The 12,849-nt window shown below is 36.1% G+C and overlaps 1 protein-coding gene across 13 annotated transcripts in view; it reads right to left on the bottom strand.

Moving 5' to 3' along the window:
• GPATCH8 (G-patch domain containing 8) overlaps positions 1–12,849 on the bottom strand; it is a 77,143-nt gene that overhangs the window by 50,144 nt on the left and 14,150 nt on the right. For 5 of the 13 annotated variants that reach the window (XM_081110832.1, XM_081110829.1, XM_081110840.1 and 2 more), the window contains exon 2: positions 4,169–4,243. Coding sequence is in view for 1 of the 13 variants with exons in the window: in XM_081110829.1 (XP_080966955.1) it covers positions 4,169–4,243 (75 nt within the window). In the remaining 12 variants the exon portion in view is untranslated. Of the gene's footprint in view, positions 1–3,120; positions 3,170–4,156; positions 4,244–12,849 lie in introns of all 13 variants that reach the window. The other 8 variants (XM_081110841.1, XM_081110831.1, XM_081110830.1 and 5 more) reach the window with 3 other exon arrangements.

Consider the following 12,849-nt stretch of genomic DNA (forward strand, 5'->3'; position numbering starts at 1 on the left):
CCTTTGTTCGCCCCCTCCAATATATGTGAGGATATAATTTTTAAATAAGATCTTTGAAAGAAAAATGTATTATAAACTACCAATATACTGAAAACACAACAAATAAACAAATAAAACACCCATTATTAATTGTTTCAGTCATTTCTCAACATTTCTGTTTATTAACTATTAGGTAGAAAACTTTCCCAGGAACTGCTCTGCTTCATAAAGCTGTATATCATTCAAAGTAACAATATTATTTTGGCAGTAGTGACCACCAATCTGTATAATAGGAGTTTGCCAAAACACATAAAAATTTACTTTTTTATATGGGGCTCATTCAAAATTTTTATATCAAGAAATAGAATATTAATCATGTCTCAAGAGAAATTATAAAATTATGCCAATGACTGGATGAATATTAATTCCACATTGAATTTTCTTTTAGTTGACAGCCACATTCAATTTATAACATTTAGTCTATATAAACAGTGACAAAAATGGTTAAGTTTCTTGAGTGGATTGTAAGTTTTGCTGATTGTGTATTAAAGACTCTATAAGCAAAAACCAAATGCTACTAGGTGAACCCATGCAAACAAGTTGTAAAAATTCCCAAAACAAAAAATCTATAGCTCACTACAGATGACACAATGAAGACTGGAGAGAAAAGCCATATAGTAATGCTACACCATTCAGCTCCAAGAAGCACATTATTTATAGTGCAGTCCACATATGGACACTGCTAAATGTCAAATCAGCAGTCTTACAGAGTTACAGTTTGGAACTAGTGGAGTCCACAGATCTAAACAGATATTTAACCAGACAAAACCAATTATACATAGACTTCTAAAACCCTAGTGAGCAAAATGAACATCAGCAACTGGAGTTTAAAAACTTACGTTAATTTTAAAAACTTGCTTGGTCAACCTGACAACTATAAAGATAGGATTTTAATCAGTCAGGTAGAAAAAAGACCAACTAATGGTTGATGGGTAGTTTAGTTCCAACTGCAACAATGACAACATATCTTAAGTCTATGATGCAGGCATTTTGCCTTATGAATAGCTTATAATCACTCTCCCTTCTGATCTGTCATCTTCGTTCTATAGTAAAAGTCATAAAGGACCATATGTCCTAAATCACACCAATCAATTCTTGGGAACTATGGTGAAATCCTAGACTGGGCTATCTATGGTTTTAGATTAAGTTTTATTTGTTTTCTAAATATTTTATCTTTAAGTATGTGACAGTCATCATTATTATGGCTGGGACCTAAAAATTTCATTAAGCAGTAACTTAAAATTGAAGCTTTAAAAAGTTTTTGTAATAAGGGTAAAATGTTTAATACTTTCTACCTTCTCTCTAATTCATACTAGTACAATCAAGTTGTCTAGTGATTCTTTCATAATTTCCTTAGAATAGTATTTTATTCTTGACTAGAAATTTTACTCAAAGATATTTAGTTGGCTGAAATATAATTTTATAATAAAGATTATTAAATATTTTACCAATGTTAGATTTTTAAGTGTTTTCAACATTTTCTGATTGAAATTAAAATACCTGTATCATTTCATTAACAAATTTAAGCTTCAGAAGTTTACTGAAAGCATAATGCATTATTGCATCTTTGTGTTTCATTTCCCATCTTGCTGGTTTGCAACAAATTTACCCTATTACAAAACAAAAAGAGCTTTAATCCTATACTCACAATAACCCTTCAAACAGGCATATTCTTGGCACAAACCTGTGCAGAGACTTCCACGGTTACCAGCTGCTGCAGATTACCTTTGTTAAATAAAAAAAAATGACTAGACCTTTAGCTCCTGCAATGATCTGTAGACTCCCAAAGCTGCATATTTCCAGCCACTTTTGAGTTGCATGCTGTAGCAAAACAGTCAGCACCTCTCAATAGATATTGCTGCAGAGAAAGATTTTAATTCAGCAGATAGATATTCTTTCTGTGTGTTAAAAGCAACCATTTCCCCCCTAAGAATAAAACAACTCAATATACTCAGCCAGTCATAAAACTAATATATATGTACTTGGTGGGGATTCCTTAGGTTAGAGGGCACTTCTTTGTTGGGGGGTGAGGGGAGACACACCACACTTAATGCCAATTATTTTGAGTGTCTTTAAGAACTTTAAATTTATCTCCAAATGATTTGATAACAGAAATAAAATTCCCTTATCTTATGTGTCCCATCTTTATCTAGCATAATGTAGGCTATGAAGCTCCTCTTCCTCCTATCTAAACTACCACAGCACAAATAATGCATATATTTATGTATTTTAGGAGTAAATTTATATTAGAAGTATAATTTATTAATATATATCTCTGATCATACATCTATTTATAAAAAATTAAATATCCAGTCTGAGTGCTATATCATTTACTATTTTAAGTGGAGAAGACTATTATCTAATAAATAAGGCATATATCAATTCCACTGCTACTCACGGACGTTACTCAACAATGACTATTCAGTCAGACTGTCTTCTGATAGTGTTATCCCTACGACATGTGCTAGAAAAATCCTGGACAGTGTGAGAGGAAAAAGATCATTAGTCTCACATGCCAAAGGAATGAATGTCCCAAAACCTTTAAAATTAGTCCTAAAAGCTTTAAAAATGTCATATATCATTTAATTTAGTGCTTTTAAAAAATCTTTGTTGAGTAAAGTGATAATACTAGGCTGCAAATTTAGTCTAATTAAATGTCTGCTACTGTTAAGTCATAGTACCCCAGAATTAATTAATCAACCATGTAGAATAATGGCACTTGAGCCTGCTTCTGACAGTTCTCTGTTCTTAAACTTTGACCCAAAGAAACATTTAAATTAAAATAGAAAACTGATACAGAACAAGGCAAAAACTTCAGGATTTTTTTTAACTGAGCAAAATGGGCTTGGCATTTTATCCTAAGTCAAAACACAAGACTGGGCTTTCAGTACATCAGATGTGAATTCTCCCTCTGCAGCATTATCACATGCGTCATCATTTACTGCCATGCCTAAGTCTAGCATCATGCCAGCACGTTAAGACAGAAGGTACTATATGCAGTGTTCACTGGACCAGAAGAACAGAAATAAGGGGAAGTGGGGGAGAAAGAAACCCTAGAGAAGAAATTAAAAAAAGGCAGACCGTGCAATACAAACCAGATCATGGCTGCTTAGCTAATATGGGCCAACTGCTGTGGAAGAAAAATGTCGAACACCCCAAGTTGTGTAAATTTCTGTAAACATCTAAACACACACACAAACACACAACACCAACCTAATTTAGGAACATAAATATATGTTGATCCTTTACTATGTTATAGTTGTGAAAATAAAAGCTAAAGTTACAATATCTGTGCTCTCTAAATTGCCTTATTTTCCTGCGGGAGGTGAAAAAGTTAGTGTATTTTAAAGGGAGAGAGGGGATGTCTTGTCTGTTGTTATCAAGATTAAGTTTCCCTCTCTGATTATTTTTCATTCAAGCTGAACTCACCGAACCCTTATTCAGTATGTACACTTAAGCAGAAATACTAAATACTGACAAGTTTAGACATTTTAACAATGGACTATGTATTTTGAAAATAAAGGGCTTCTCAAAATGGAAACAATGTTCAAAAATTAAGATTTTAAAAAATTTAAGAGTAAAAAAGAGAAATCTTCTTGTTGTATTGCTTTGTTATCAATATCCAAAACTAAACTGTGTAAAGAGATAGGAATAATCAACTTTTGACAAAATCCAGACATCTCTTAAGCTACAGAAACCAAATTTACAATGTTTTACAAGAGTCTGTCTGGTAAATAAAATGTGTTAGTCTTTAACTATTCCTAATAGAACATTATATGATTGTGTTGCCCAGGAAAGGTGAAGCTTTTAAAGGATCAAAATACATTTTACTCCTTTATTCAATTTATCAAAACACTAAACTTTTAACTTGCTATCTTTAACAGAATATCAGTATGGGCCAAATGATATTTTTTCATCAAAATTATAAATTATTTATAGATTTCAGACTGATAACCCAATGTATTAAATTATATCCCAAATTCTCTTTGATTATTGTCAGACATGCAAGAAAACAACTCTAGACTGTACTATAAGTTATTAATAAGTTTAACTTCATTCACATCAAGTGTCACACGAACACTAACTAACTAACTAACTTTGACCCAAAATTAAGCACTGATCATCTTACCGATTCAATAGGCTTGTCAAGTGATGCTTGTTCAATTTCCAAATGTCCTTCTTCATACTGATCAAAGTGATTACCCTGGAAAAAAAAAAAGACTAGTTATTTTTTCAAAAGCAATCAAAGGAGGGGTTATTTTTAACTTTTCATTCTTTTGTAGTAGACAATCAAAACTGTGGCACAAATTCAGACTTTTAAAACATCTAAACAATTTATTAGGAGCATAGTAATACGAACTCTTCTTTCAATGGCAAGCACTGAAATTATTAACTAAAACACTACCAACCACTGGTATACTGGCTTTCTTCGACTGACTATATTATGAAGACTACAGAATCTTAAAAACAAAGGGCCATATTATGTTTTACTCTTCATAAACAATCGTGTCTAAAGAAAATATGTCATAGTAATAGAATGCAAATAAAACCGATATTATAATACTGTTCAATGTTGGTAACAGTGCTTTTTACTGAAACTGTTAAAACATTCCATTTTCTGGTTTTTTTCTTTTCTTTTTTTAAAATATATTTTATTGATTTTTTACAGAGAGGAAGGGAGAGAGATAGAGAGTCAGGAACATCGATGAGAGAGAAACATCGATCAGCTGCCTCCTGCACATCCCCCACTGGGGATGTGCCCGCAACCCAGGTACATGCCCTTGACCGGAATCGAACCTGGGACCCTTCAGTCCGCAGGCCGACGCTCTATCCACTGAGCCAAACCGGTTTCGGCAAAACATTCCATTTTCAATCACCAAAACTAAACTCCCAAGATTCAAGGAATTAAAAAACACAATCTCTTGACAAAGTATCTCAAATGCAGCTATTCCTTAAATGATTTGCCAAGAGATAAACAAGCCTGTATAATGCCGTATGTGACCATAATCAGGCAAGTTATCACTGCAACTAGAATAAATCAAAACAGTTGAATTGAAGATGAAGATAGGTTCAGACAGCTTGAGGTTCTTTCTCAGCAGAAAGGAAGAACTAGTAATTTGGCTTTAAATCAGAATATCAATTTTCTGGCTCCCTTCTTGTTACAAAGTAAAGGGCACGAGGATCTGTGAGTCCTGAATTGACCAAAGTTAAAAGATTACACTTCAGTCTAGCCTAAATTAAATTAATTCAGTGCGGAATGGTATGACAATTTGAATGTTAACCTAACAAAAAGATACTTTGCTTTTTCAAGGCAAACTTTTAGTTGAATAAACTGTAACCATAGAGCTGTAAAATAATTTGCCACACTGTACCATAAATATATGCTTGTTTCATCAGACTGTAAAGTCTTTTAGGACAAGAACTGAGTCTGGTTTACCTCTTCCAACCCCCAAAATTCAATATAACGGTTAAACATTAGAGAATAATTAGGTGCTAAAATGTATGGTAGTGAAGAAAAAGTTCTGGAACTAAAAATTTTTTCCAAAATCTTATACATCAAACGTAACAGGCCACAAACTAAGCTCATTTTTTGCCAGTCTTCTCAATAATTGACACTAGAGTCACTCTTTTGCCACTGAAAAGTTAGCAATATATATATATATATTTTTTTTTAATATATTTTTTATTGATTTTTTTACAGAGAGGAAGGGAGAGAGATAGAGAGTTAGAAACATCGATGAGAGAGAAACATCAATCAGCTGCCTCCTGCTCATCTCCTACTGGGGATGTGCCCGCAACCCAGGTACATGCCCTTGACCGGAATCGAACCCGGGACCCTTCAGTCCGCAGGCCGACGCTCTATCCACTGAGCCAAACCGGTTTCGGCAGCAATATATATTTTTAAAAGGCAGCTACCAATCACCCACACTGTAACTTCAACTGTAATAAATTTCAACTTAAAAAACTGATCAATTCAGATGGAAAAAATAATGAAGGACAATGAGCCATCTGGATTCAAAAATTTTAATCAAATGATCTTTTCAAGCAAACCAACACTTTTTACAAATTAAAAAGTAAAAATACCCTCCTGGTATTTTCACTAATTCAGTCTACAATAGAGATTTGTTTAGAAAAGAAGCTAAGAGAGAGAGATACTCAACTTTTAACAATTTATTCCTTAATCTTGCTGAACAGTACATTTGTAAAGCTATCTTTTGAGTACCTGTTAATAGGCATCAGGCACTAAGTCCTTCACAGGCTTCATCTCAATTAATGCCCACAATGACCAAACAAGGTAGGTGTATCATTCATTATTTCCATTTTCAGATGTAGAATTCAGAGGATGTAAGATATTTGCTCAAAGTTACTTAAATAGTAAGTAAAGAAGCCCAAATTTCAAATCCAAATTGCTATAACTTCATACTTCATGCTCTTTCTTTCTCTTATGCTACTCTGTGACTTTCTTTTTTTCCAGGGGGAAAACTGGCCAGGGGAAGGAACACTGGAAGATGAATATCACATTTTCCACAGAGATTACAAATTTAGAATGCAGATGATATTCACCACAGCATTTCTCTAATATATAAAGAAATAGAAACAAATGTCCAATGGGGGAGAGTTTAATACTATTCTATTTATGCCACAATTAGGGAGCCATAAAAGTTTTAAAGCTATATAAAAACATGTTAATTTTAAGTTAAATACAAAGGGGAAAAATAAAAAATATAACAGAAGTAATCCTGTTATTTGCATATTTTTAATATTTCCTACAACTTTTGTGATATTATACTGTGTAAGTACATTTTTGGTAATCCTATATAATAAAAGGCTAATATGCAAATAGACCGAACGGTGGAACTGAACAACCGGTCACTATGACGTGTGCTGACCACAGGGGGGTGGGGGGGTGGCACGCAGAACATGGCGGGTGTCGATAGCAGGCGGGCGTCGGCCATGGCGGGATGGTGGAGCAGGTGAGCGGGGGGCGCCAGAACAAGGTGGGGCGCTGGTGACTGTCATCGGGGCGAGCCTCTGGTGGTAACTGAAAATTCTTTGCTCCCACACTTTGTGGTCCCGCCGAGTGCTCGCACCCACTGCCAGCACAGGAGCTGCCACCAGAGCTGCTGCTCACACTCGCTGCCGGCACCCGGCGCCGGTCCCGATCACTTGATGCTGTCAGTAGGTGCGAGTGGCAGCTGCTGGCCCTGATCGCCCGAGGGCTCCTCCACCTCTCCCTGCTCCTGAGGGGCAATCAGGGCAGCAGCCACCACTTGCACCCGCTGGTGGCACCAGCCCCAATCACTCCTTACCATCAGCAGGTGCAAGGGAAGCCGGCGTCATCAATGCGTGGGAGTGGCAGTGGCGGGAGTGGAGCTGCTGGCAGACAGGGGACAAGGGCCATGGTGGGAGGGGCTGGGTAGTAGTGCGGAGGATGGGCCAAGACCTGCCCCTGTGCCCACCACAGCCATGAGACCCACAGTTCCTTTCAAGGTGCACGAATTCGTGCACTGGGCCCCTACTTACAATATAAGAGCCATGACAGAGGTGTAGATAAAAAGCTGGGGGAGCAGACTAGAAGTGTCAGGCAAGACTTCAAAGTGGATGTGAGCTGGATCTTAGCCAGGGAGGAGTGTGGGTGGAAGGGTACAAGGCTGGTTTTATAAGGCACAAGGATTTAATCTCTGATCTATCATTTACTGTGTGCAACTAGTAGAGTGGTGTTAAGATTTGTTTTAAAAAACTGTTTATTAGGATTTTTTTAAAAAGTAGGAGGTGCCCTGACCGGTTTGGCTCAGTGGATAGAGCGTCAGCCTTCGGACTCAAGGGTCCCAGGTTCGATTCCAGTCAAAGGGCATGTACCTTGGTTGTGGGCACATCCCCAGTGGGGGGAGTGCAGGAGGCAGCTGATTGATGTTTCTCTCTCATCGATGTTTCTAACTCTCTATCCCTCTCCCTTCCTCTCTGTAAAAAATCAATAAAATATATTTTAAAAAAATAAAATAAAATAAATAAATAAATAAATAAAAAGTAGGAGGTACTGAATTATACAGAAAACAAAGGGGAAATTCATGGAGAAGGTAAAAGATAATGGAAATTTGGAGGGAATTGCCATAAAGATTAGATAGCTTCTTCCTCAAAGAAAGGTAAGTTAAGAAAGACTATATCTGTTGGTCATTAAGGTGGTCAAAAACACTGTCTCTTTCTTTAACCATAAGAATTAAGCATCTTGCCCTAGCTGGTCTGGCTCAGTGGATAGAGTGTCGGCCTGAGAACTGAAGGGTCCAGGGTTCGATTCCAGTCAAGGGCACATGCCTGGGATGTGGGCTCGATCCCCAGTAGGGGGCGTGCAGGAGGCAGCCAATCCATCATTCTCTCATCACTGATGTTTCCATCTCTCTCCCTCTCCCTTCCTCTCTGAAATAAATAAAAATATATTTAAAAAAAGAAAAGAATTAAGCATCTTTGGTTTTCCTTGAACCAGATCATTTAAAGCCAATTTTTTTTCCTATAGGAACAATGTTAAATTTTAGATCCATGCTCCTAATGAAAGCTTTTATATCAAAAATTTTAAGTATACCTAACAAACACAAATAAACAAATCAAAGTGTTTACTTTAAAAGATTAAATATACAATAAAAACTAGAAACAGGGTTCTACTGTGCTACAGAGTATATACAGGCACTTATGGTAAATAAAAATATTCTTGCCCTCTAGTAGTTTTTAGAAACTGTCAGAGCTAAGAGGAGTCTAAAGCAGGGGTGGGCAAACTTTTTGAATCGAGGGACACAATGGGTTCTTAAACTGGACCGGAGGGCCGGAACAAAAGCATGGATGGAGTGTTTGTGTGAACTAATATAAATTCAAAGTAAACATCATTACATAAAAGGGTACGGTCTTTTTTTTCAACAGTTTTATTCATTTCAAACGGGCCGGATCCGGCCCGCGGGCCGTAGTTTGCCCACGGCTGGTCTAAAGAGACATAACAACTAAATTTAATGTAGTATCCTGTATGAAATCCTGGAATAGAAAAAAAACATTAGGGGAATACTAAGACTATCTGAATAAAGGCATCTATAAAATAAAAGCCCAGTGACCCTTATAGTGGACCGACCAGAACAATTGGTCACTATGACCCACAGGAGCTGCCTCCTGGAGGTCAGTGCACTCCTACAGCTGGAGCACCAATCAACGAGATGCCAGGCTCACGGCGGGCTGGCAAGTGCAGGGCAGCGGGGGGAGCCTCTTCTGCCTCCGCAGCAGTGCTAAGGAATGAGCAGGTGGACGGTTAGGAGCGAGGGGTCCCGGATTGCAAGAGGGCGCAGGCTGGGCTCAGGGACTCCCCCACCCCACATGAATTTCTAATTTTGTGCATCGGGCCTCTAGTGGAAGAATAATAATGTATCAATACTGGTATATTAGTATGGTAACAAATGTGCCATACTAATTTAAGATGTTAATAAGAGGGAAAACTGGATACAGAGTATATGAGGTATATATATATATATAGAAACTCTGTACTATCTTAGCAATCTTTCTGTAAATCTAAAACTGTCCTAAAATAAAAAGTTTATTAAAAAAATAAAAAGTTTCAGGAAGGGTCACTACCACTCCATATACATGTACAGCTTCTTTTAGCCTTATAAAATACTTTCAGAAACCGTATCCTAACAAGCTTGCTAGATAACTCAATACATCAGATCCTCAAATAACATCATTTTGTTCAGTCATTTCATTATAACATTGATGAGATGCCATAAGAACTTAACTCTTGTTCATATCAATTAGCCTATGGCAGTGATTTTCTTAGATGGGATCTTAGAACACAAAAGGGGCATTAGAGGAAAAAGTGGTAAAATTAAAAAATAAGATGTATGGTTTAGTTAATATTATTGTACCAAACTTAATTTCCTTGTTTTGATCATTATACTAAGGTTATTGTATAGATATTGCTGCAGGGAAAGTTGGGTGAGTGGTAAACCAAAACTATATACTATTTTTGCAACTATAAATCTAAAATGAGTTTAAAATAAAAACAAAAGACTTTTTGTGATGGGATAATCCCCACTCATATTATTCAGAGAAAAATCAAAGTGCTGAAAAATACGTTTGCATGCTACTCTTTGGAAATGTAAGGTAAAAATGCTTGTATATGTATTATATATCTCTGAAAGAACAAACAAGTAATTAGAAACAGTGGTTGTTTTTGAGAAGGTTAAATGGTTTACTTTTTGCTCTGAATCCTTTTATTCATCTGTCCTTTTTAAATGCTGTACTAAAAAAGCAAAACATAAAACAAAATTTAAAAGAGAAAAAATAAATATAAAATGTGATTTCAACCCCAAGGGCACAAAGTATAGAAGCAGTGGTGGTAGTGATAAATACTTCATTTTTTGCCTTTCTCCCTTCCTCACAAATTTTTTCAAGTCATTCTAATCAACTAAGGCTTAATAAGATCATTCCTTCCAAAAATAGTCAGTACTGCATCTGATCTAAAGGCCTCAACAGGGATTTGAAGTTTTTTATTTATTTATTTTTCGTTACCCTGCTTTCAAAACCTCATTTAGATCTCTCAACTTCCATTTAGAGCTAAGATGATCATATAGATAATGTATCGGAAAGACCAGGGCACTTTGAGAGTAAGAGGGAGTGTTAGTAGTAATTATATCAGGACAAAAGGCATAAATTGGGACATGGTCATTCTAGTGAAAATTCACAGATTCTATGTTAGAGCATTCCTAAAATTTAGTTTTAATGATGATTCCTTGGAACACTTTTTCCATTGTCTAAATGAACTCTTCCCTTTCTAAACACTACCTGCTTTCAGAATTGAAATAGCTTTTCATTTATGCTGATCAGAAATTTAAATTCAAAGGGATCAAACAAGAAGTAAATTCACTTTTCTAAAAAAATGCATTAAAGATTTAAAAATGCACACACTATACATACAGCCAGCTGAATTCCCTTCAACTGCCTCTTCTCTTAAAAAGAAAAAAAAAAAAAAAAAAGCTTCAATTCCTAGCAGGTCTAATTACAAATGAATAGAACCTAGCTGACATGCACATCATTAAAATACACAGTAGCTCTAGTTTCTTACAGGTCAAGGATTCTGTTTCCAAGCACAGGACAAATGTGGAAACTTCTGTACTTCAAATTTAGCTGTGGTGATCATTTAAATATAAAGAGACAGAGATTGCCCTAAATTTATCCATGTATGTGCTGATTTGGAAATCCATATAATCCCACAGCCAGACCTTTTCCATTGATTAACTACATGGTAACTAACAAGGAAAATAAAAGCTAGAGAAGAGGAAATTATCACCGCAATTCTTTAAAAATCACAATCAACAGCCCACTCACTACCTCAAATAGCAAAACACAATATTTAAGACCATAAAAGAGGTGATAATCTCTTCCATCTTCCTATGGCTATTAAAATTTAATACAATTTATTTTAAAAATTTAATGAAAAATATTACTCATAGTCAACGTCAGCGGATCCAAAGTTTCTGATGAATAAATCAATTATTAACACAAGGCTTATACAAACTAAGGTTTTAAATCCGGTCTGATTTTTCCCATTAGACTAGGTATCATCAAAGTTCAAAGTAGTTTTATCTTTGGCAGTGTACGTACACACACACACACACACACACACACACACACACACACACACTTTAACTGATTTTAGAAAGAGAGAAACAATGATTTGCTGTTCCACTTGTTTAATGCACTTGTTGCTTCTTGTATGTGCCCTGAACATGGATTGAACCTGAAACTTTGGTGTACTGGAACAATGCTCTAACCAACTAGGTTCGTTGGCAGTATATTTTACTACTCATTCTAACCCTATTTTTTCACACCTGGCTCTATTAAACTGCATCTTATAGATGTTCCTCTCTCTCTCCACTCCAAATCTCTCCACCAACATTTACCTGTTGTACTGTATTTACCGTTATTCCTTTAGACATGGTCTAATGTCACTAAGTGGATCTATTTTTTAAAATATGTTTTTACTGAATTTAGAGAGAGGGGAAGGGAGACGAGACGGATCGAAAGACAGAAACATCGATTGGCTGCCTCCTGCATGCTTCCCACTAGGGATAGAGCACACAACATGGGCATATGCCCTGACCAGGAATTGAACCGGTGATCTCTTAGTTCTTGGGTCAATGTTCAACCACTGAGCATCCTGGGTGGGCACAAGGTGGATCTATTAGTCATAGCCCTACCTCACAATTCAAGTAACATACTTGCTTATAATCTGGACTTTCTAAATTCCAAACATATGATGCTGATCTCATCTGGCATGGACCAAAAAAAAAAAAAGGTATATTTTGCAGATAGAGCTAAACTGGAGGATAGCTTCCATCTATGAACAAAACCAATCCTCCATGACATCAAATAAATGAGAGACTCCATCTCTGTTCTCCTTTCCCTTACTCATTCCAAATAAACTAATTGTTCTATTATCCTAAACAATTCAGAAAAATGTCTCTGTAGGAAAAACTATCTAAAAAGAAATGGACATTCTAGTGGATTATTGGTGACATTTTATTTGTATAGTTAAAATTTATTTCAATTTAGAAAATGGACAGACCACCACTGTGGTCAATTCCTCAAAAACCCCAATTCTTCACTACTGTTTTCATAACGATATAGTCTGATTTACAACAACTTCCAGTATATTATTATAAAAACCAAAGATCTCTGAAGCTGAAGACACCAGAAATCATAATTACTATCTGTCAGCTGTATAACCTTGGGCAAATTACCAAACCTCTCTCTAGGTCTAGGCCTGTTTCCTCTGCT

This window comes from Myotis nattereri (genome assembly GCF_964212035.1).
Source record: "Myotis nattereri genome assembly, chromosome: 16".
Taxonomy (NCBI): domain Eukaryota; kingdom Metazoa; phylum Chordata; class Mammalia; order Chiroptera; family Vespertilionidae; genus Myotis; species Myotis nattereri.